General features: G+C 51.2%; 1 protein-coding gene across 1 annotated transcript in view; it reads right to left on the bottom strand.

Annotated features, from left to right (window-relative positions):
* Nucleotides 1–3,250: 3,250 nt before the first annotated feature.
* Itga11 (integrin subunit alpha 11) overlaps nucleotides 3,251–24,643 on the bottom strand; it is a 113,579-nt gene continuing 92,186 nt past the window's right edge. Inside the window, exons 19-30 of the mRNA XM_021172144.3 lie at nucleotides 21,292–21,377; nucleotides 19,354–19,561; nucleotides 18,531–18,629; nucleotides 17,885–17,961; nucleotides 16,118–16,207; nucleotides 14,581–14,671; nucleotides 13,190–13,303; nucleotides 13,005–13,091; nucleotides 10,412–10,522; nucleotides 10,185–10,280; nucleotides 5,158–5,271; nucleotides 3,251–4,579 (exon numbers count right to left, since the gene is read on the bottom strand). Coding sequence (XP_021027803.1) covers nucleotides 4,508–4,579; nucleotides 5,158–5,271; nucleotides 10,185–10,280; nucleotides 10,412–10,522; nucleotides 13,005–13,091; nucleotides 13,190–13,303; nucleotides 14,581–14,671; nucleotides 16,118–16,207; nucleotides 17,885–17,961; nucleotides 18,531–18,629; nucleotides 19,354–19,561; nucleotides 21,292–21,377 — 1,245 coding nt within the window. The 3' untranslated portion in view covers nucleotides 3,251–4,507. The remainder of the gene's footprint in view (nucleotides 4,580–5,157; nucleotides 5,272–10,184; nucleotides 10,281–10,411; nucleotides 10,523–13,004; nucleotides 13,092–13,189; nucleotides 13,304–14,580; nucleotides 14,672–16,117; nucleotides 16,208–17,884; nucleotides 17,962–18,530; nucleotides 18,630–19,353; nucleotides 19,562–21,291; nucleotides 21,378–24,643) is intronic.

The raw sequence follows: 24,643 nt of genomic DNA, 5'->3' as shown, positions 1-24,643 counted from the left end.
ATGAAGCCAACCATTCCTGTCACACACTGGCATCTTGGGCCTTGAAGCCAGAGGGACTGACTCAATCCCAGTGTCTTACTTACTCTTGACTAAGCAGTGGCAGTGACAGTGGAGGCAGCAGTCTGTCTGAGGACCTCGGGTGAGGGAGAGGGCTCTACCATCTCAGCAATGCTCATGTGTGGCCCCGCTCTGCTGCTTCTCTGCATGTGTCCCTCCCAAGAACAACCACCTTTCTTAGCACAAGTAACAGCCACTGTGTGCACCAGAAGGACAGCTCCCGGGGCTTTTATAGACCATTGTGTCCCCAGGTTAAGCTTGAACAGGGCTGAAGGGTCACAAGGCCAGGCTGTATAGGAAACAGACCAACAATCGGAACAAAAGCTGGCGGCTTTACTGAGCTAGTTGTGAGAGCTTAGAATTTCCTCGCAGAAGCTTGGACCAGTGAGGCCCAGGATGGCACTTAGGAGTCAGCATCCTTACTGAGGCCATGCTGGGACTATACTAGAAGCTCATCCCAGACAACCTGCCCTGTGAGGCATGAGACACACTTTGCCCTCTGAGCCAACAGGCCTTACCATCTAGTGCCAGGAAGAAGCGTTCCTGACTGGCTTCCTCCTTTCAGCTCACAGCACACTGCAACTGATGTAGGCCATATGATACCCACTCCCCAGAACATTACAAAAGTTTCTCCTAAGTCTACCCAGGGCTGACCTTCTACTTCTGAATCTTCTGAGGCTTCCCCCATCATGACAGAGGAGTGTTCTCAGGGCACACATCAAGCCCACACCAGCATGTCTTGCCCCTCTGCTTCTCAGCTACTTGTAGCTGTTTTCTCTACTAGGCAGCAAGCTGAGACCTCAGAAATCCTGACAGCTATGAAACGGGGTCAATCCCCTTCCCGCCCCACCCCCAACACTGGTGATTAACTGGGTATAGAAGCCATCCATACTTGATTTTACTGCAGACTTATTTACATATCCAGTGATCACAGGGACTCAACACATGTTATTATGAGTGTTGTTCAGGTTGGACATGTGCTTCCTTCGAAGAATTATTTTTAGGTTTTATTATTTCCTATTAATTTCATTATATATATTGTGGTTCCGGGGATTGAAGAATTCAGTTCAGGGCCTTTCATATGCTTGCTACTAAGTACCTCTGGGCTATATGACCAATATTTCAAAATGTTTTTTTTTTTGAGATGGTGTCAGTGTGTTGCTCAGGCTGGCCTTGAACTTGAGGCCTCAGCCTCCTAAGTGCTGGGAGTACAGGTGTGTACCACCCTGACTGCAAATAATGAATTAGCAGCTAGAACATAGTTATTAACTCCCACCTGTGAGCCACAGTGTTTCCTTTTTCGTTGTTGTTTTGGTTTTTTGGTTTTTCTTTTTTCTTTCTTTCTTTTTTTATTAGATATTTTCTTTATATACATTTCAAATGCTATCCCGAAAGTTCCCTATTACCCCCCCCCCCCCCGCCCTGCTCCCCTACCCACCCACTCCCACTTCTTGGCCCTAGCATTCCCCTGTACTGGGGCATATAAAGTTGCAAGACCAAGGGGCCGCTCTTCCCAATGTTGGCTGACCAGGCCATCTTCTGCTACATATGCAGCTAGAGACACGAGCTCCAGGGGTACTGGTTAGATCATATTGTTGATCCACCTATAGGGACCCTTCAGCTCCTTGGGTACTTTCTCTAGCTCCTCCATTGAGGGCCCTGTGTTCCATCCTATAGATGACTATGAGCATCCACTTCTGTATTTGCCAGGCACTTGCATAGGCTCAAGACACTTGCATAGTCACAAGACAGCTATATCAGGGTCCTTTCAGCAAAATCTTGCTGGCATATGCAATAGTGTCTGGGTTTGGTGTTGTTTTTCTTTTGAGACAGGGTCTCATTACATAGTTCTGGCTGTCTTGGAACTCACTATATAGACCAGGCTGGCCTTGAACTCAGAGAGATCCACTTTCCTCTGCCTCTGGAGTACTGGAATCAAAGGTGTATGCCACTATGCCTGGCTTCAGGGTTTCGTTTTTGAGACAGGGTTTTATGTAGTCCAGGCTGGTTCTAAACTCACCTTCCTTCAGTCTGTGGTCCTCCTTGAATTGCTATGTCAAGGAGGGTGAGCTTGGTCTCCTGCCTTCACCTCACAGTTCGAGAATTCAGGTGTGTGCTACCATGCCATAGTACTAGAAATTTCACTGTACATTGTGGGCAGAGGACATGGCAGGATGGAGCCCAGAGGTTATACCTAGTGCAGTTTAGCATCAGAAGCACAAGTGTCAGGTTCCAAATATATGCCAACCCGTGGACATCAGGCTTTCCGAAGCAGCGCTCCTGTGAGAGTTGACAGTGTTGGAGACAGGACTTGTTTTTTTTTTTTTTGTTTTTTTTTGTTTTTCGAGACAGGGTTTCTCTGTATAGCCCTGGCTGTCCTGGAACTCACTTTGTAGACCAGGCTGGCCTCGAACTCAGAAATCCTCCTGCCTCTGCCTCCCAAGTGCTGGGATTAAAGGCGTGCGCCACCACGCCCGGCCTGAGACAGGACTTGTTGAGTCAAGTCTTTTGAGTGTGGATTGCTTGTTCTCTTTACCAGTGACCACATAGGGCGACCACTGATTTTTTGTTAGAGGGAAGTGGGCTTCTGAGCTCAGGGCTTAGCTTCACTTGGTTTACCTTTGACCTTCAATTTAGCCCTTCTGAAGCTGGGGAGATGAAATTCCTGGTTTGAGTCTTGATTTTGCTGTGGAAAATGATTGCACTGCCCTCTTCTGGCCACCTTGTGCACCTATGTGCACATGTTTACATGCATGCACACACACACACACACACACACACACACACACGCAAGTTAAATTAAAAAAAAAAAACCCAAATACTTTCTAAATTATTTGTTAGGGTTGTGAAAAAATGAATTACCAGTAGGAGCATAGAATGGAGATGCTTTGTTTCGAGAATGGCCTATGTCAGTGTGTGGGAGGGTCAGCACTGAAGGCCCAGCCTGGAGGGTCCGGGATCCTGAGTGGGGGCAGCCCCTGGCCAAAGATGGGGTGGGTGGCAGTGGTGGGGTGAGCAGTGCCCACTACCTAGATGCAGAGATGTCACGGCAAGAGAGGCCAGGTAGACCTTGGGAGAGGACTGGCTGTATAATGGACAAGACTGTCCCCGACATTTAGATCCGAGCAGACACCCCCCCCCCCCCCTTTCTTCTTTAAAACAGAATGCAGCCTTGCTCTGTCACAGAGTGGAATGTCTGTTGTTGGTTGTTTTTAAATACTGTTTAGAACATTTTCTTAAATATATTTCTGACAGTAAAGGTCGTACTGCATAGGGGAACAGATGACATTGTTCGGATGAAACAGATGACAGGGGACATTGATGTGCCCATTTCCATCTCAACAAAAGGTTAAGGCATAAATTACTCTGCTGGGCATCCGGCATGCCCCTTGTCCTTGGGGCTTATCCCAGAGCTGGCCGGCGAGATGCCTATCTGCCTCTGAGGTTTAAGGTTCCAAAGGGGCCTTGCATGGGCTTTGTTCAGTGCATGCCTAGAAGGCCCCCCACAGCGCCCCCTACAGGAGCCCTTCTCCCACACGCTGATGGTTGGGAGGTGTGTGTGTGTGTGTGTGTGTGTGTGTGTGTGTGTGTGTGTAGGTGCTGATGTAAGAAACAGAGGCTTCTTATCACAGTGCATCTGCCAGGGACAAGCTGCAGTTGTCAGACAAGTGGGTATGGAGAGCCACGGATTTTTATCATCCTCGGGCTCCCTAGCACGAGTTGCCTAGCAACCAAAGTGGCTGAGAGGAGCTGCGGGGGAGGCTGGAGAGCAGGATTGAGTGGGTGGTGGTTGGTTACTGCTGGAGAACCCTGATGCTTTCTGATGTTTGGGAGGTACCCAGCATCCTGATTCCCTCCTGTACATTTGGCACAGTCCCTGGATGTGTTTCCATCACTGGCCTGCAGCTGGCATATCAAGCCACACAACTCTGGGTCACTCATGGAGATCTTTGGGGTCTATCTGTGGAGAAGGGGTGGCTGTGGTTTGGGAACCAAGAGCAAGGGTGAGGGGTGCGGCGGAGGTTATGCTCCCGGGCCATGGAGTCCTAAAGCTATAGGTCCAGATAGGGCGTGCACAGTGGGCTCGTATTTGCTGGTTCCCCTTGAGTTTCTTCAGAGGTGGGCAAGATAACAAAACCCTAGCACCTTAGTGTTTGGGGTAGCAGATTCCCTCCACAGAGCCTTGGGGAAAGGCCTCCGGTGGGTCTTGGAGGGGTCCCTTTTAGTCCTTAGGGATCTGTACTGGAGGTCTCGGCCTCTAGTAGAGAAGTCACTCCGAACACGGGCTGGAGGTCCATCCCACAGCGATCAGTTGCCATTGCTCCAGAGATGAACTCACTGTAAAGTCCATGGGTGTCCTCTTAGCTCCAGCTCTGAGGCCACAGGCCCGGGCCTGCACACCCCTGGACTGGTGTCGGGCCCCCAACAACTTGAAGCTTCCTCTGGATCCTCACTTGAGCTCTTTGGGGATGGGACCTAGGCCAGGTTCCCTCTTGCGCTTGGCACTTTTAAAAAAACCGAGCTGTGGGGAGGCAAAGTGGAAAGTGTGAGGGGTGGACAAGCTAGGCGACATTGGTGTCATCTGTTGTTCCTCTGTTAGCCCCTCAGATTTTCTCCCTAGGAGGGCTTCCCTAAATACCCCCAGCTCACCCTCAGTACCTTTACTCTCTTATTCAGTATGTGGACTGAAGTCCTGGGCCAGGGGACAAGAAGTTATTAAGCTGGATCACCCAGCCCTAGTTAATATCCCTCTTTGGGCCTCCCTCACTCTATCTGTAGCAGATGGAGATTGAGCCCCGAGTTCTTAAACAGAGGGTCAGAGCTGAAGGAGATTTTGTGCAGTTTTATTGCTTAGACCTTTTTTTTTATTTTTTAATCTGGTAGGAGGAACCCTACAGGCTTGGAACCATAGTTTGGCCTTTGCCGGCATGACTAGTCTTGCCTGCTGTGGAAGGCATTTGGTGTCATGGCAACAGGCAAGCACTTGGAGGAGTCTGCAGTGCCAGATCTCAGGGACAGGAGAATGGAACATAAGCACAGGCCTAGAACTTTGAGGTCAGACAGGGATACTGTTCCTGTCCCTATCTATGGGAGCCTCACCTTCCACAGTGCCAGGACCAGCAGGGCCAGCAGCAAGAGGCCCCCCAGAGTGCTGCCCACGATGATCCAGATGGGGACCTGCCAGTCTTCTTGCTTGGAGATCTCAAATGTGACCTGCAAGTGGAGGGGGTCAGGGCAATATTGTCACAACTGCCCAGGACAGAGGGTGGCACATCTGCAGGGTAGAGCTGCACCTGTTCCTTTGGGAGATGTGGGGAGGGACAGGTCTCACAACAGCTAGTTCTGCCCAGCTGACCTCTAACTGCGTGAACGGGAGGCAGGTAATGGGCTCCATGAGCCGTGCTCTCTGCGGCATTAGCTGTCTGCTCCCCCTGATTCCCCATGACTGCCACTCTTTGACAGCCCTCCTGGCTGGTCCTTATTTCTACCAGTGTCCCCATGTTGGTCTGTGCAGGTGTGGTTTCTGAGCCCCAGGGTCACTTGGGGAATTTAGGGTTGTGCCCAGGAGCCCTGGGAAGCTGTTGCAATTGTCATTTTCCTTCCTCTCCATTTTATGGGAGTGGGGGTTAGGGTCAACTGACCTTATACTTGCTATGTAGCCAATGATGACCATGAACTACCTTTTAAAATATAAATATATTTACTTATTTAATTTTTAAGATTAAAATTGCATTGCCCCCTCCTTCCTCTACTCCGTTCTCTGACCCCACCTTGCTCTCTTTTGACGTCACGAACTCCCTTTCTTTACATGTTATTGTTGAACTGTTTTTTTTTTTTTTTTTCCTCGAGACAGGGTTTCTCTGTGTAGCACTGGCTGTCCTGGAACACACTCTGTAGACCAGGCTGGCCTCGAACTCAGAAATCTGCCTGCCTCTGCTTCCCAAGTGCTGGGATGAAAGGCGTGCGCCACCACGCCCAGCTGTTGAACTGTTTTTTAAACATATATTTTATGAATGTGAGTACACTGTCTTCAGACACACCAGAAGAGGGCATCAAGTCCCACTGCAGAAGGTTGTGAGCCACCATGTGGTTGCTGGGAATTGAACTCAAGACCTCTGGAAGAGCAATCAGTGCTCTTAACCGCTGAGCCATCTCTCCAGCTCCCTAAACATTAGTTTTTATTGCAGGGTGTAAGTGCTCACACCTGTGTATGCATATAGTGGACAGAGGTTGACATCACATGTCTTCCTCAGTCACTCTCCACCAGAACAGTGTTTGAGACCGGGCCTCTCACTGATCCTGGAGCTGGCTGATGTGGTTAGACTGCCTGGCTAGTGAGCCCCAAGCTAGCAAGTGCCAGGAGTCTCCCATCTCTGACGCCCAGCTGTGGGTTTACCTGTGTGCACCACCATGAGTAACTGCTCTCCATAGGAACTGAATCCAGCCTTCATGCTTGTGAGGCAAACACCTGAGGCATTTTCCTAGCCCTAGCCCTCGAATTCCCGACCCTTCTGTCTCCACTTCACAAATGGGTGACATCTACACTCTTGATTTCTATGGTTCTGGGGTTGAACTCAAGGGTTTGTGTATGCCAGACAAGCGTTCCACCAACAGAGCTGTACACCAAGCTCTCAACTTGCTTTTAAACTTAGGTGAAGAAAAAAAAAATGGGCACAGTGGTACATGACTTTAACCCCAGCACTTGGGAGGTAGAGGCAGGTACATCTGTGGGCTCTAGGCCAGTGTGGTGTTTACATAGTGAATCCCAGGACGGCCAGGACTACAAAGAACCTGCCTCAAAAACAAAACCAAACCAAAACCAAATATAGTGAATTCCAAGACAGCTAGGACTACAGAAAACCTGATTCGGAAAGAAAGGAAGAGAGAAAGATGAGAGAGAGAGATGAGAGAGAGAGAGAGAGAGAGAGAGAGAGAGAGAGAGAGAGAGAGAGAGAGAGAGAGAGAAAGAGAGGAGAGGGTAGAGGGTTGAGGAGAGAGGAGAGAGGAGAGAGAGAGAAAGAAAAGGAGACAGGAGGCTGGAGAGATGGTGTGCATACTGCCTAGGACCCGCTTTGGGCAGGTCACAAGCACTTGTATCTCCAGCTCCAGGGCATCTGATATCTGATACCCTCTTCTAACTTCTGCAAGCACCTTCCCACATGTGCGCACGCACGCGCGCGCGCACACACACACACACATTTTTAAACAATAAAATAAATGTTTTTAAAAAAAGAAAACAAACAGCCGGGCGTGGTGGCACACGCCTTTAATCCCAGTACTCGGAAGGCAGAGGCGGGCAGATTTCTGAGTTCGAGGCCAGCCTGGTCTATAGAGTGAGTTCCAGGACAGCCAGGGCTATACAGAGAAACCCTGTCTTGAAAAACCAAAATAAAATAAAATAAACATAGTTCAGCTTGGGTTATTTCTGTTCCTCTTCAGACTTTTTTCTTTCCAAATGAAAGATGACCTCGGTGCTGTGGGAGCCACTCGTGACCCGGTGAACATGCCCTGCCAGGTGGCTTTCACTATGCTCTCGACCTCCCGCTCACTTCTATCTTCCTCTGCATTCCAGGTTCTGGATCATCCAGCTGTCCACCTGACTGTGACCCCCTCACCTCCAGACCTGTTTCCACCATGGCTTCCTTAGCAGCCCGTGATGACACTCTTTATGCCAGCTTGCCATCCTTTTACATCCAATGGCGCCCATCAGCAAACCATCTCATTCTACCCCAGAAACCCCTAGAACGTGGCCAGCCCTCCTGCCTCCTGGCTCTGGTCCTGTCATCTTTTGCTGGATCTGCACCAGCCTCCCTACCTCAGTCTCACCCCCACCGCCTGTCCTCAGCTTGCAGTATGAGGAACACTTTCCCTCGGATGACAGAGCGGCAGTCCCTGCTCAGAACATCACATCTTCTCATGGCATTTGGAGGGAAGTGGTCCTTCTCACCTTGCTGACCGCATCCGCTGCCCCTCACTCTGCTCCTGCTTTCCGTGCTACCACGGGGCTGTTCTCTCTGCCCTTGAGTGACTGACTCCCCCAGATATCTACATGTGCTCCCCAACCTCCCTGTGTAGAACTCAACTGAGCAAACTATGTTCACTCCATCTGAATTTCACTCTCGAGTGTGGATTTCTTTCTGGGAAAGAAGCCAGAAAACAAAACAGAACACTGCCAAGGGTGGCCGGAGTTGAGTGGGGCTTCTCAGCTTGCCCCCCTGCTCCGTCTCCAGAGCCTGGAGTGAGGCAGAAACAGCCACAGCCGCTAGCTGGGTGGTAGACCATTCACATTACTCCCTAGGCAACTCTGGGCAGGTCACTACTCAGGCCTCACCTCACACAGTCTCAGCTTTCCCTCTGAGACAGAGGCAGGGGCTGAGCCTTTGAGGTGGGTCTGCTTGCGTGTGCACAGGGCTCAACCCCTCCATGGTTTCTGCTTCATCCCCAAAGGCTGGGTGGGCCTTTGTGCTGCCTTCCTTGCCCACGGACCTAGCCATGCTGGGCACTATATAACCTACTACAAGTGACACACTCAGTACAATAGGATTTTTTTTTTTTTTTGAGGGCATCTTGGGCTAGGAAGAAAGTTCACCTAAGAGATAACCAGGTGGAGGCGGTGGCACATGCCTTTAATCTCGGCACTCGGGAGACAGAGGCAGGAGGATCTCTGAGTTTGAGGCCATCCTACTCTACAGAGTGAGTTTTGGGACAGCCAAGGCTATATAGAAACCCTGTCTCAAAAACTAGAAAACTAAACAAAACAGAGATACTCACTCATGTGGGGAGAGGGATGGTTAACGGGGGAGGGGCTTCCTGACACTTGACACATCTTTGAAGAATTACTGCCCAGGGCCATCTCCAGAACTGGCTCCCTGGCCACTCTGTCCATCTGCTTCCCTCAGCATGGCCGCGCTTCCTGACTTCTCCCATGCTTGGTTACTACTGTGTTCAACTGCTTATGAATCTGCCTCCCGGGCTGGGGGCCAGGGAGAAGGATGGACCCCCATCCCATGCAGAATGAAGAAATGCATGGTTGAAAGGAGGTAGCTGGTGCTCTCTCCCTCAGAGAGGCAGAGGTGTCAGGAGATTCAAGGCTTAGGCTGGGGCCCTAGGGTGGGACAGACCACCAGGATGTGGGGCTAACCCTCAGTTACTACAGTTTTTAGGAGAATCCCTGAGAACTGCTTCTGGGCCTTGACCCGTGATGCTCTATGCCTGGAAGGGTGCAATGATTGAAACAGCCTGATGGTGTCCCTTTGCCAAGCCTGCCTCCACCCCCACCCCCCTTCTCCTTTACGCCTGTTTGTTTAACCCAGCATCTCCTGAGGTGTGTAGGTGAGTGGCCAGAGCCTACAGCTCAACCAGCACTTCTGAGATATGGACTGTAGGGGGCAGCAAAGTCCTACTCCCAGCTGCCCCGTTTGCACAAGCCCTGATTGTTCTCTAAGACCCGATCGACTTGTTTAGGACAGTAGCTATCTCCCAGAGCCTCACCTCTTTTCCTCTGTCTTGAAGTCAAGGTAATGCTGGCCTATGTTGTTTTGTCTAGTTAAAAGAGAGCCCAGCACGGAGGCCTCTAAACCCTGCCCCCACCCTTACCACACCTATTGCTGCCTGCACTCCCTTGTCTCTAGGCAAGGGAGGGATGCAAGTCCAGGTTCCACCAGCAAGCCCAAGACAACTTCACTGTGGGGCAGCCAATCAGGGAGCCACCCTTAGGTTCATGGGTGTGGGTGTCTGGTCTCAGTATCCTGTGTGAAACTCTGTGAGACACACAGGTGTCTCTTTATTCTTTCCCACAGCACGGAGCCTAGCACGCTGAGGTACCACGTCAATGCCTGAGTCTGGTCTCTTGCCGAGTGCTTTTTTTTTTTTTTTTTTTTTTGGATAGTCTTTCACTGACCTGGAGCTAGGCTAGCTAGTCTTTCAAGGATCTGTCTTCATTTCCTGAATGCTGGGATTACAAACAGCTACACCTGTCCCCCCCCCCTTCCCCCCTGGTTTTGAGCATAGAATTCAAGTCTTTATGCTTGCACATCACACATCAAGTACTATACTAGCTGAGCCATCTCCCAGCCCCCACCTTGACTTTCCCCTCTTCTCAGAGGGGAGGACTCCCTGGAGCTCACCTGGCGGCTAGGGTCCTCCTCTCGGAAGATGAAGGGGCTGTGGAACTGCCTCTGCAAGGCGGCGTTGACTGTGATCTTCAGAGACCTGTACTTGAGCTGTACGACCAGGGCCTTCTTCAGAGCCGGCTCTGGGAGCCTCTGTTTCCTCCCAGGCAGCCCCAGGTGGGAGACTCCCCCCCACAGCCTCCTCCTCCCTTCCTTCCAGTCCTGCTGAGGGTCTAACTTACTGCTTTCAGAGATGTCAGCCACAGGTTCCCCACCAGGTAGAAGCTGGTCTCCTGGTTGGGGGCCAGCTTCAGGTTGCAGATGATGGAGACCACGTCGGAGTTGCTGTGATTCTGGAAGAGAGTTGTCGGAATGGGCAGGGGCTGGAGGCCAGCGGCCTGGAATGTGAGCTTGGGCCATCAGACAGGCCTGAGGCTGGACCAAGTGGGAAAAGGGAAGCAGACCTGAGGCTGGACCATCTGGGAAGCAGATGGCTGGGACAAGGATAGGGGTATGTGGGGACGCGAGGGACACTGAAAAGACAAAGCAAGGAGGCCAGATTTGAAGTTGTGTAACGACCAGTGTCCCAGGATCAGAACCTCCACTCAACATTGAGGACTTGGAAATCACCATATAAACAAGCTAAATGATAAATAAATGACAGTGCAGTTAAGTCACAATAGATAGAGAAAAGTATTGCAGGCAATCAAACTTCCGGAGAGTGTCCAGATCAATCAATCAATCAATCATGTGTACACACATGCACATACCCAGAGCAAGTGTCATATTCAGGATCAAGACAATTCTGACCTCTGACACACACACACACACACACACAGACACACACACAGACAGACAGACAGACACACACACACACACACACACCTGCCCTGGTGGCCAGAGCCAGGGTAACATGACAGGAAAAACAACTTGTACGGAGTGCTTGGAAAAAGTGGCAGAGACAGATGGAAAAGTGCGAACATCTTTATCTTGGAGCATCTGAACTTTACTAAGGTAAAGTTATTTTTGAGGTCGTCTTGTGCCCTCCCAACTCTACCCAAATCATGGGTGAAGTGCAGCAGGTTTCAAAATGCTGTGCGGGGCTGCCAGGATTGCTCAGTGGGCAAAGGTACCTGTAGCCTGGATGCTACCTGAGTCTGATGACCTGAGTTTGAACCCTGAGAACTCAGATGATGGAAGAAGTGACTCCTGCAAGTTGACCTCTGACCTCCACATGGCTGCCATAGCACCTGCGCGTGCACACACACACACACACACACACACACACACACACACAAGAATGCATGTGAAAAAATTTTAAATGCTTCATGTTTGTTTGGAGGAATGAGAGCTGACTCACTGATCAAAGCTGCTGAGCACACGTAGGAATTCAAAACGTTTCTTTTTCTCTCCCTTCTCCTCCCCCATGCACAGGCTATGCCTGTTTTGTCCAGCTGATCCTCCTGGCTGAGCCTACCCAGTACATACTGTTTATGTGGTGTTAGGGATCGAACCCAGGACTCCATGTATCACATTCCGCTTAATAAATTATTTTTTTAAGTGTTTTTTTTTTATACTGGGCAGTGGTGGTGCACACTTTTTAATACCAGCACTCTGAAGGCAGAGGCAGGCAGATCTCTGTGAGTTCGAGGCCAGCCTGGTCTATAGAGTGAGTCCCAGGACAACTTGAGCTACCTAGTGAGACCCTGTCTCAAAAAATGTTTTTCACTAAGCATATATTATCTATACATCACATTGGGTCTCATTGTGACCTGCATGTGTATATTACATTATCTATACATCACATTGGGTCTCATTGTGACCTGCATGTGTATATTATATTATCTATACTCACATTGGGTCTCATTGTGACCTGCATATGTATATTACATTATCTATACATCACATTGGGTCTCATTGTGACCTGCATGTGTATATTATATTATCTATACTCACATTGGGTCTCATTGTGACCTGCATATGTATATTATATTATCTATACTCACATTGAGTCTCATTGTGACCTGCATGTGTATATTATATTTGGGTCATATTCATTACCCTCTCCTGCCCTCTTTTTAGTTTTTTTAAAAGATTTATTTATTTATTTTATGTACATGAGTACAATTATAGCTGTCTTCAGACACACCAGAAAAGGGCATCAGATCCCATTACAGATGGTTGTGAGTCACCATGTGGTTGCTGGGAATTGAACTCAGGACCTCTGGAAGAGCAGTCATTTGCTTTTAACCACTGAGCCATCTCTCCAGCCCCCTCTCTTCTTGCCCTCTTTTTTTTTTTCCCAAGACAGGGTTTCTCTGTATAGCCCCCTTTCTGTCCTGGAACTCACTTTGTAGACCAAGCTGGTCTCGAACTCAGAAATCTGCTTGCCTCTGCCTCCCAAGTGCTGGGATTAAAGGTGTGCGCCACCACTGCCCGGCTCCTCTCTTGCCCTCTTAAGACTCCTGCTAACCCCTCTTTCCAACTCCAGATCAATAAGCTATTTTTAAGTTACATTTAAAAAATGTATGTATGTGTGAGAGAGCAAACCGAGACAGAGACAGAGATAGACACACATGCACACCCCTACTCCCCCCCCCACCCCCCGAGAGAGAGAGAGAGAGAGAGAGAGAGAGAGAGAGAGAGAGAGAGAGCGCACCAGGGATGGAACTCAAGTGGCCATCTTGGTGGAACAGTCCTTTACACCATGGACCATCTCACTGATGGCCACTCCTCAATCAACTCTTATTGATAGACACTTGGCCAAGAGAGAGGCCCCTGGAATGGGGAGGCACTCTAACCACATCCCTTGGCTCTTGGCTTAGAGACACTCACCCTCTGTGGGGCATGGCTCAGATCTTCCTCAGTTGGGGTACTCCTGTACTCTGTGCTGTTCCCCCAGATGTTACAGGATGTGTTGACCTGCATGGGAGGCACAATTCTGAGTCTCACTCCCAGCTCCCCCTTTTCTTCCCAGACAGGTCAGCACCCAGAATGTGGTCCCTAGGGAACACAGCTACCTGGTCGGTGAAGAAGTCCCTCAACATCAGCAGGCGGTTGCCACCCCTGGTGGCGATGGGCACAGTGATCTTCATCATCACCCCATGGATGGGGAAAAAGCCCAGGTTCTGCACCTACAGCAGGAGGGGAGTGAACAATGCAGCAGTCGAGGGATAGGGACAGCGAGCCTGCTGGAACCAGTCAGCTCCAAGGACAGCCCTCAGCAGGCCCTGGGTGCTTGGAAGCAAGACAGTACCGAAAGATGGGCTCTGAGACCCTGGAGTATGATCAATGGGCAATGAGCCTGGAGATCAAGGACTTCTATGACTACAGAGTCCTCTTGTCAGGCAGGGGGTGCTTGCTGGAGACTAGGAGTGAAGGTGTTGTGGTCACTAATCAGGGCAGGATGCAGAAATGAGTGTGTGTCGTCTACCTGGTGGGAGCACATTCAGGGTTTCAAGCTAAACTTTGGGGACTGAGAGCTGGCATATGGCCCTAAGCTTCCCCTGATGAGCTGTGTGGCCTGGAATAAGACAAGCCATGTGGAACTCGGGATGCAGCCCTGTTTCTAGCCACCAACCTCCCCCAGCCTACTACAGCTTCAGAGAAGATGACATTCATTCGAGGGGGCCAGGGAAACCCTGGGTCCTCTGTGGCAGAGGCCGCTCAGCTGCTTCCTAGCAGACATTCTCCTTCCTTAAGTGACAGAAGCAAGATCAAAGCCACCCCTCCCAGCTTCCTCCCCAGCAGAACACCATGTTATAGAGGTAGCTGCAGATATGGGATGCTGGGATGCCCTTAGCAGGAAGGTATGAGCTGCTTTCTCTCTGCTTGTGACCTGGGCTGAAAGGGTGGGTGGAGCTGCAGGCATCTTGGGCTGAGAGATGAAACTGAGCTTCATGTCTGGGATGTAGAGAGATTCCTGAATGACTCTGTAAAGCCTGCAACTCTGGGAGGAGAGGAAACCTTGATGTGTTTACACTTCTGTTCTTTTGTTTTGTTGTTGTTTTGATTTTGTTTTTTCAAGACAGGGTTTCTCTGTCCTGAAAACTCGCTCTGTCATCCTGGCTGCCCTGGAACTCCATCTGTAGACCAGGCTGGCATCAAACCCAGAGATCCACCTCTCTCTGCCTCCTGAATGTGACTGCTGGGATTAAAGGCCTGTGCCACCACTACCTGACATTTTGATACATGTGAATGAATAACTGCCCCCAGTCCAGCCTGGGTGTCTTTTAGATGAACGTGAAACCCAGAGAAGGAAAGTAAATTTCTAGAAGCTGCACAGAGAGCTGGTGGCAGAGCCGAGGCTGAGCTGAGGCCCTGCCATGATTCTAGTGCTCGCCCTCCAGCTAGGGTGCCGGGTTCTCCACTCTGCCCTTTCACGTATTTCGGAGGTGCCTTCTAGCCTTACCTTAAAAACACAGTTGAACGGAGGTCCGATGCCATCATAGCTCTCAAGTGAGCTGTTGGCCTTGACCTCGAAGTGGCTCAGGCTGCTGCTTCTGCAGAGACCAAGGAAAAACCATGTCTGGGCGGAGTCAGTGCTGGCCAGATGATCCCAGAGCTGGACAGAGACAGATCTGGGCCTGCTTCCTGGGCCCTTGTGTCTTATGTGGCCACTAGGGCACTGTCTTGAGGATACATAGGATTGGTGGGAATGAATGCTCTGGGTGGAGACTGCTTCTGACTTGTGGGTGGGCATGAGTCTGAGAGTCCTAGGCTGGGCACCATGGCCTGGTCTCCGTTTGTGGCAGGGCTTCTTTGCAACCGTGCCTCCTGGGCACCCTCCACTCTGTAATTCATTTCTCTGTTGTTGGTGGCTGGGGATTTTCTAGTGCATAAGAGCTGGTTCCTCAGCAGACTGGGGCTAGTGCCCTCTAAGAGGGGTGGAAGATCAGGCATGGTGTGGCCTTGGGTCTGAGTTCCTTATCAGTGACAAGTGATGTTGGAAATTGTTGATGCAGTGGTAATCAAACCAGATTTCCTTCCTTCCTTCTTTCTCATTCATTCACTCATTCATTCTTTTTTAAATTTGGAGATAGTTTCATGCAGCATAGGCTGGCTCTTTACAAAGCAAAGGATACCCTGGCCTTCTGATCCTCCTGCCTCCACCTCTAGGATGCTGAGATCTGAGTGCTGGGATTATGGGTGTGTCTGGTTTATATGGCGATGAGACGCAATGAGGATTGTGCACGCTTGGCTGGCACTCTACTGCATCCCCAGACTCTCTCTCTCTCTCTCTCTCTCTCTCTCTCTCTCTCTCTCTCTCTCTCTCTCGTGTGTGTGTTTGTGTTTGTGTGTGTGTGTGAGTTGGGTCTGGCCTTCTACCTTATTTTGAGGCAGGGTCTTTCTTGTTTCCTCAGCTGTTCTGTACACTCGAGGCTAGTACACTCGAGGCTGGTACACTCGAGGCTGGTACACTCGAGGCTGGTACACTCGAGGCTGGTACACTCGAGACTGGTACACTCGAGGCTGGTACACTCGAGGCTACCCCACAGGTTTCTAGATGGTTCTCCTGTCTCTGCTTCTAGGAATTGGGCTTAGGTTGTTAGAGCCATTTCATTGGCCCCACCCAGACTGACTTAAAAAAAAAAGATTTGTTCTATCCTGAATTATGCGTACATATATGTGTCTGTGTGTGGGTATGTGAACACAGTGCCTACAGAATTCAAAAGGTGTCAGATGCCCTGGGACAAGAGTTACGGGTGGTTGAGAGCCATCTGAGGTGGTTGCTGGGAAATGAACCTGGGACCTCTGGAAGATCAGCATGCGCTCTTAACCACTGAGCCGGCTCTCCAGCCTGCTGCATTGACATTGAAGAGTTCCGTTCTTCCCTTCTTTCCCAGCTTTGTGTGTTGGGACTTCCTCCTGACCACCGTCATGCTTGTGCCTGCTGGCTCAGGCCCCTCCCTCCCCTGCTTTTCTCCTGCAGATGCGTAGCTACCCACCTGGTAAAGAGGACATCTGCTTCATATTTGAGGTGGAAGCGCAGGAGGGCCGTGTTGTCATCTACGGTGCTGTCCTGCTCGTGACTGTCACTACAAGGGGAGTTGGGGTTAGAGAGGACACTGACACTGGGATTCTAGAAACTGAGGGGAGGGTGCGTTGGCTTTTCAAGCTGCTGGGTTATGATCAGGCCACCAGTGAAAGCTGAGGTGTCTCCTAGGAGCCAGCTAGTAGGTGGGAATGGGCCAGCCCTCTACATAGCCATGCCATCAGGGCGGGCTTTGGGTAGCTCATGGCCACTGCCTGGCCTTGCCACTTTCTTGGTGAGCCTCCCCAGCTGCGGAGCTGAAGATGAGGTTGGACTTGGGACTGGGAGAACAATGAGCCTTGCGGAAAGTCACCTACTCTGCCCTGGGAAGGACAGTGGGGGTCACTGTGGGGGAGCTCACTGCTTCCTGCTGCTACAGTGTGAAGGCCTTTACAAGACCCCAAGACTTCAGCTTGTACATAAACTATTCTGCTCTCTAGACTAGGGGGTAAGGCTGAAAAGGGGTCCCCAGAATAGATTAACATCCACGACCCTTCTTGCCCATCCCTGGCTGATACGTGCCCACGACCTCCGCTGTGTGTGTTCACTTTCTGTGAGAGGAGGACATTCTCTGCCCCAGGAGGCTCCAACATACCAGGACGCTTCACGAACTCAGCCGTGTGTCCGCTGAGGCGTCTGAGGACGTGTGGGATTTGTTTAAGTATAGCTGGTGGCCAGCACAGGCTTGTGTCGGGGGAACCCCAGCCCACCTGTGACTCAGGGCAAAGACAGTGGTGTTTGCTTGACCTGGAAGCTTACTACACAGTGGAGGGTTTTGGCTGCTCTGAGCCTTCTGATGAGACAGAAGCTAGCCTGGCCTCCCTTCCTCCCTCCCTCCATCTCACACAGAGATGATTCTGTGAGAAAGGAAACCATTTCCTGCTGCTCCAGGGAGACTCACGGTCTCCCTGGAGCAAGCCACCTCTACAAAGCCTGAGACACAGATAGACAGACCCACATAGAGGAAGAATAATCCTCTTAAAAATGGAGAGGTGCCCAAGGAGAGTGCCATGGTCCGTATTGATTGTCAGCCAGAATCACATCTGGTCCTGGCTGTGATTGTCTAGACTGGCTTCACTGAGGTGGAACCCCAAGTGTGGGCAGCACCTTGTCCTGGGTTCCCAGACTGAATAAAAAGGAGATGCGCGCTGAGCACAGGATCCGCCTCTGTTTCCTGGGCACTACAGCCGCCATACCTTCCCCACCATGGCGGTCTGTGTCCTCAAACTATGAACCCCAACACACCCCTCTGCCCTTTAGCTCCTTGTGTCAGGCATTTTGTAACAGCAATGAGAACAGTGACTAACACAGAGAGGGCTAACCAGGATAGAACAGGGCTACCAGGGATTAAGTGTCCAGCTCCCAGTTGCTTACAGACTGTGTTGTTGGAAGTCCGCACAAGCTCTGCTGATAGTGAGGGGCTGCAGTGTGGACTGAGAGGGGGACTGTGATAGACCCAAAGGCCGTCTAACTGACTGCTGCCTAAAGCCCTCTCTACAGGTTCAGGGACAGCCATTGGTACTTGTGGCTGAGCTTCAGGATTGTAGAAAAGCAGCCCTCCTCACCCCTAACCCCTCCGCCAACTTGGGTCAGGGAACAGGTTTGCCAGTGGGATCCAGTGGGCACAGGGGAGCACGGGGTGAGGGAGGAGCTGCTGGGGTGGGGGAGGGGCAGGCCTGACCTGCCAGCACCCAGATGGATCTGAAGATGGTGCAGAAACACAGACTTGCTGAACTCAAAATCCAGCCGGAAAGCCACCTGTGGAGAAGGGAGCCTGAGCTGGGGCCCTGAGGTGTGCTGCTTCTGACCTGCTTTTAACTACCACCTCAGGACCCCTCGGAGAATGTCTGAGGGGGGTGTGCAGGGCTGTAGAATAGTGAACTCGGGCCACCACAGGTACAAAGACAGCAGCTCTCTGTGGGGGTGTTCCCCACCCCTTCTCTCTCTCTCTCTCTCTCTCTCTCTCTCTCTCTCTCTCTCTCTCTCTCTCTCTCTCTCTCTCCCTCCCTCCCTCCCTTCCTTCCTTCCTTTCTTTTTTGAGACAGACTGTCATGTAGCCCAGGCTGGCCTCAAACTTGCTATGTAGCTGAAGATGGACTTTAACTTGTGACCTTCTGTCTCCACCTCATGAGGGTGGAGGTAACAGGCGTGCCCCACCCAGGGCTTCATGCATGCTAGGCAAGCTCTCTATCAACTGAGCTACACCCCCAGAAAGAAACTATACTTAGAACCACCCCTGACCCTCCTCCTGCTCTCTGGGCCTCTGTTTGCTCCCTGCTCTCTGGGTCCCAGGTTCTGCCCCTCCCTGCTGGGCCCTCAGCCTCCACCTTGGCCTTGGCTCTGAAGAAGGGGTAGCTGACGTTGCAGACTTTCTTGTGAAGCCGCCTCTCCTCGTTCACACACTCGATGCTGTTGTCTGAGTCATCCTGAGATGGGCAAGGCAGTAATCAGGTAGGCTCCAGTCCTCCGTCTGCAGGCTCACCGCAGCCAGCCAGCCCTTCACCCCATCCCAGGGACCACCCACCCCTGACTGTGGGAACTAGACACCTGAGATGCCACTTTCCAACTATCTGAACCACAGAGGGCCCCTTAGGCTGGCGACAGGTATAGTTGGTTCAGACTGAAGGCTCGTGATGATGCAGGGGAGGGTCTTGCTCAATGGCCGGGTTGGTGTACTCAGGTATACTGATTGTTCCCTTGCTGTTGGGGAATTGGCTAACTGCCACTGGGACTCTGAAGGTTAGACCTCACTCAAGCTGTGGACAATGTGGCTCGGCTGGGATTGACACTTGGTCCATTTAAACATTAGAGGCTGCTCCAACGTCACCTCCCTGCCTCCTCAGGTTCCGAGGTCCTCTGAGTGGACTTTTTTTTTTTTTTTTTTTCTGGAAGAGAGATCCTGGAACCACAGAATTATATTGCCTGGTCTCCACCAACTTTGTATGGTAACACTACTGTTCTGAGGTCCCGGATAAAAAAGGAAAAAGCAAGCTGAGGCTTCACACTGAAGTCTAAAGGAAGCTTTCAAAGCTCCCTATGTGTTGACGAGCCAGTGAGAGCCCCCAGAGGGCCAGGACACAGCTCTGCCAGTGTCTCCTTTGCTCCTCTGCCCTTGGCCTTGGTCAGCTGGCCGAGCCGCTGAGCTCCTACCCTCTGGATCAGGCTGGCAAACTGCAGGTTCTCTGACTGGGAGATGTTGAGGACTGCGCTGTAAGCATTCTCTCCTCTGTTCTCCAGCGTGGCCTCCACTGCCACCCGGCGACGTGTGCTCTCTATGATGAAGACAGTGGTGTCGAAGGACAGGGTGTAACTGGAGCAGTCCTGCGCCTGCCTCCTTAGCACCTGCTGGCAGTACTCCCTGTGGGAAGAGGTTGCTGGCTATCAGGCAGGCAAGATGGGGGTGAAAGGGTGACGCTGAGCCTCAGGACTGGCGCAGAGATATGGGAATAGGGGACCTGGCCAGTCACGGCCTGTGGGAACAGCCACCAAGAGAAGGAAGTGGATGGAGGGGTCTGCAAAGAGCTCATGCTGCTGGCCTACTGCTCGAACTAAAGCCCCCTGCTCTCCAGTCGCAGGCCGTACCTGCTTCTGAACTCAGCTCTCCTATTAGTCACGGATCATCGCGTCACTTGTCTTTCTCGGCTTTGGCTGCCAGGAAGCTCAGCACTAAATCTTGATGACTTTCCTGGCGTTTACATTTTGTCTCATTGCATCAAAGTTAAACAGAAATGATTGCAAAGTGCATCCTATAAGTTAAAATGTGCTCATGAGCAGTGCACTGGAGTTTGCCTTGTGCCCCGGTCTGTTTCCTCCAGGAGATCGTGGACGCTGTGCTCAGTTGTGTCATGAGGAGGTCAGAGGACAACTTGTGAGAGTTGGTTCTCTTCTTTTACTGTATAAGTCCCAGGGATCAAACTTAGATCATCAGAAGCAAGCGCCTTTCCCTGCTGAGTCCCCTCACCAGGGGACTCTTAGACTCTACACCAGAGGGACCAGAAAGCCCTAGGGTTCAGCTGCTACAATGCAACCATGGATGAGAGGCGTTTTATGCCTTTTTTTTTTTTTTTTTGGTTTTTCAAGTCAGGGTTTCTCTATGTAGCCCTGGCTGTCCTGGAACTCACTCTGTAGACCAGGCTGGCCTCGAACTCAGAAATTCGTCTGCCTCTGCCTCCCAAGTACTGGGATTAAAGGCGTGTGCACCATGACTGGCTTCATCTCTGCTTTCTATAACTTTGTTGTTGTTGTTCTTGGCTTATTTGTTCTAGGTCTACTTATATGTATGTGTGTTTCATCTGCGTGTATGTCTGCATACCATGTGAATGTCTGGGGCCCATGGAGGCCAGAAGATGGCATAATATCCCATGAAACTGGAGTCACAGATGTTTGTGAGCCTCTGTTGGGTCCTGGAGATTGAGCCTGGGTTCCCTGGATCCTTTGGAAGAACAGCCAATGCTCTTAACCACTGAGCCATCTGTTCAGCCTCCCTCCAACTCTCATTTGTCTTTTGACAAGGTCTCGTCTCATTCTAGCTGGCCTGGAACTCAGATCTGCCTGTCTCTGCCTCTCAAGTGCTGGAATTGAAGGGGTGTACCACCATACCTGAGCTCCTCTCCCCATTTCTTATTGGTTCTTGTGTAGTCCAGACTGACCTTGAACTCACTAAGTAGCCACAGATGCCTTGAATTTCTAATCAGTTCCCTTGGTGCTATCACTATGTATGGGCCACCACATCTGCTTATGATGCCCCTGGGCTTGAATCTAGGGCTTTGTGCATGCTAGGCAAGTGCTATATCCATTGAGCTACATGCCTGGCTCCCTAGCTTCTCTATCTGTTTAACTCTCCAGTGGAACAGTTCCATTCTCAGAGAAGCCAGCAAGGTTAGAATAGACTAGTGATGAATGCTCAGCCAAGGCCAACAGAGAGGGAGGGGACTTGCCTGAGATCACAGGGGAGTTAGAAGCTACTGTTCTGGGAGTATCAGAGCCATGCTGTCTGTGAGACAGCTTCACTAGGACAACCCAGCCCTCAGGGAGCTCCAGGCCACCAGCAGAGATGGGTCAAGGTGTATGGGACAACAAGCCACTCACATGGCAGTGGGCAGGTCACTCCGAGCATCCAGTACAAGGTCAGGGACACAGTGTTCATCCTCATTACAGCCATTCCAGAAGGGCACCTGCAAGGAGAGCCAGTACGGGTGGCTGGAGAGGGGACCATGGCTGCCAGACTTAGAATCCAGAGCCCCCAGCCTTTCTCATTCCAAGCCAGATGGGCTTCTGCCTGCCTTGCCCTCCTTCACTCCCACATAGATTCTCCCTCTTCTAAGAGAGAGTGCTCAGCCAGGCTGACAGCACAGTTCCAGTCAACAGAAACTGCCCATCTGCTGTGTCTAAGGTATGTAACATTGGAGACATAGGCTGAGAAAGGCACAGCATCTGCTCTTGGATCGTGGGGATGACTGACACGTGAACAGACAGATCTTGTGTGAAATGTGCAAGAAAAGCAGAGACAGAAGGAGCAAAGGCGACAGAGGTAGGGCTAGCTCTTCGGGTCTGTAGGTATTCAGAGAGATTTTCAAGGTGGGGACAGAGTTCTGAAGCATGATCGAGCAGGCTGGATGCCCCAGGGGAGTGGGGAATCCCAGAGAAGGCTGGAAGTGCAAGGCACTGAGGCTGGAGAGACGGAGAAGACAACTCCATAGTTCAGGGCAGTGGAGAGAGAGATACCAGGCATAGGAGGGGAAGATAAAAACAGCCGTCAGATTCTGTAGGCCAGTCCTGGAAGGCCTTGGGTCACTACCTGGTCCTGTATCTGACAGGAGCCAGCAAGTACTAGCACAGGAGGGCTCTGCTAGACAAGCTGATGGGTGGGAGGATGGACTGGGAGGGGCAGGGCTAGAGGCAGAGAAACCCATGGAGGTAGGGCGACACTCGGGAGGGTGAGAATGGCATCGTCCTGCTTAAGGTCTCAGAGGTGGGGTCATTAGGAACTAGAAGCTCTTTGGGTCAAGGGAGAGGCCTGGGGTATACCTGGTTCTTTTTCACGTTCTGGAAGGTGGACTGGAGATGCCAGCAGCATGCTTTCAGAACTCTAAGGTATGACTGGAGATGCCAGCAGCATGCTTTCAGAACTCTAAGGTATGACTGGAGATGCCAGCAGCATGCTTTCAGAACTCTAAGGTATGACTGGAGATGCCAGCAGCATGCTTTCAGAACTCTAAGGTATGACTGGAGATGCCAGCAGCATGCTTTCAGAACTCTAAGGTATGACTGGAGATGCCAGCAGCATGCTTTCAGAACTCTAAGGTATGGTTCAGAAGCTTGGCTTGGGGTGTGTGAAGCATGCATGGGGTGTGCCCTGTGGCTCGTCCACAGCACAGCTCAGTAGGGTCTGGGTGCTGAAGCTCTGGTTCGATGGCATCAGTGACAGTCAAAGCTATTGGAGGTGGGAGGGGGGGAAGGGAAGTGACAGGGACAGCCTCTTCATTTTAAGAGCTTATTATTTATTTAGTTAATGCGTGTGAATACACTTTCTCTCTCTTCAGACACACCAGAAGAGGGCATCAGAATCCCATTACGGATGGTTGTGAGCCACCATGTGGTTGCTGGGAATTGAACTCAGGACCTCTGGAAGAGCAGTCAGTGCTCTTAACCGCTGCTCAGCCATCTCACCAACTCCTTATTAGCGCTTCCTAAGACAGACTGGGCCCTAGTTTAGATACATTGTTAGAAGACACTGTATATACTTCACTAAGCCTGCACCAGGCCTCTGGTGGCTCAAGCCTCCAGTCAGCCACTCAGGAAGTTTGCAGAAGATGGAGCCAGTCTCAGAAGTTCCAGCTAGATGATGAAGGATGCACTCAGTGTCACAAACTGGCTTAGCTCAGGGTCTCATGTAGCTCAGGCTGGCCCTGAATTTCCCATGAAATTGCTGACAATGACCTTGAACTTCTGATCCTCTTGCTTCTGATCCTCCTGAGTGCTGGGATTACAGTCATGTGCTACTGCATCTAGTTTATGCCTTACTGGAGAAGGAACCTAGGGCACTGAGCATGCCAGGCAAGCACTTTGCCAATTAAGCCACATTCCCAGCCCCTTAGGGCTCCATACACTGGGTATGGTGATGCCCACCATGATCCTAGAATTCACATGGTGCTCCCCACCCCCCCAATATGCTCAATGACTCTTTCTGGCTCTATCTAGCTTTCATGTTTACCCCACTGTCTCACGCCCATACCCTGGAGACACACAGTCAGTTCTCCTGGCTTTAAAGCAAGTCCTCCCCTCCTGCCTGTCTTACCCTCCCGGCTCTGCAGCTTAAGGTTCAAAGAGCTCAAAGCCACCTCTGCAGGAAGTTCCCTGACCACTCTCTGGTGTGACTCATGTTCTCCATCTCTACCTGGCGTCAGGATCCTGAGGGCATCAGGGTCCTGGCATGGGTGACTGCATGTGAATCTGCCTCACGAGCTTCATGTGGGAGCAGCGTGCACCCATTCTCTTGCGGTACAGACTTTGTAATTACGGTGTCAGGCAAGTCAGCGATTGGAGATGGCACCTTTTCTCCCATGCCAGCCCAGTGACTCACATGGGAGAGAAGGGAGAACAGGACCGGCTTGGTGAGAGGATGCTGTGGGGAGGGCTGGCAGGGTGTGCAGGGGTGGGTGTGTGTGGGGGGGATGGGAGGGGTTGTGGGAGCGTGGGCGAGGCAGCGCGCTGCACATCCTATCACAGTGCTGGAGAGATCTGAGGCTGTGGGAGGGGCTTCGCTTGGGTGCCTAGGCGTCCGAAGCTCTGGGTTTCTAACTGCTGTGATTAAGCCAGTTCCTAATGCTTACAGTCCAATGCAAATCCCGCCTGCTCTCCCAGCCCACTTAGACAGAAATAGGGAGGCGTTTTTGAGTAGACTCTTCAGAGAGCAAGCACCCCAAGTTATTAACAGAGGATTTAGGTGCCTCTAGAGCCGGACGCACTGGCAAAAAGAAAGCTTTGGAATACTTGGTAGCAGGCAGGGAGAGTCCTGCACTGAGTTAGATACGGAACAAACTCAAGAGCAAGCTCAAAGCAGCCGAGTCCTTTTCTGAAAACTTAGGGAGGTAAGAACCAGAGATCATAGTTGGGCGTGGTGGTGCACGCCTTTAATCTCAGCACTTGGGAGGCAGAGGCAGGTGGATTTCTGAGTTCGAGGCCAGCCTGGTGAGTTCCAGGACAGCCAGAACTACCAGAGAAACCCTGTCTCAAAAAACCAACCAACCAACCAACCAAACAAACAAACAAAAAACCCAAACCAAAACAACAACAACATAAAGAACCAGAGGTCATGGGGTCACAGGTTCCTTCTGGGCATCTCATTTCCCCCAGGGACCACTTAGTGCCTCCTTGTGAGGAGGACATGGGGATCCAACAAAGGAGTCTTGTCCTGCTGTTACTAGCTGTGGGTCTCTGG

This window comes from Mus caroli, unplaced genomic scaffold (assembly GCF_978045245.1).
Source record: "Mus caroli unplaced genomic scaffold, Mus_caroli_1 scaffold_11, whole genome shotgun sequence".
Classification (NCBI taxonomy): domain Eukaryota; kingdom Metazoa; phylum Chordata; class Mammalia; order Rodentia; family Muridae; genus Mus; species Mus caroli.
The sequence above is the reverse complement of the archived record's forward strand: the minus strand, read 5'-3'. Positions and strand labels throughout refer to the sequence as shown.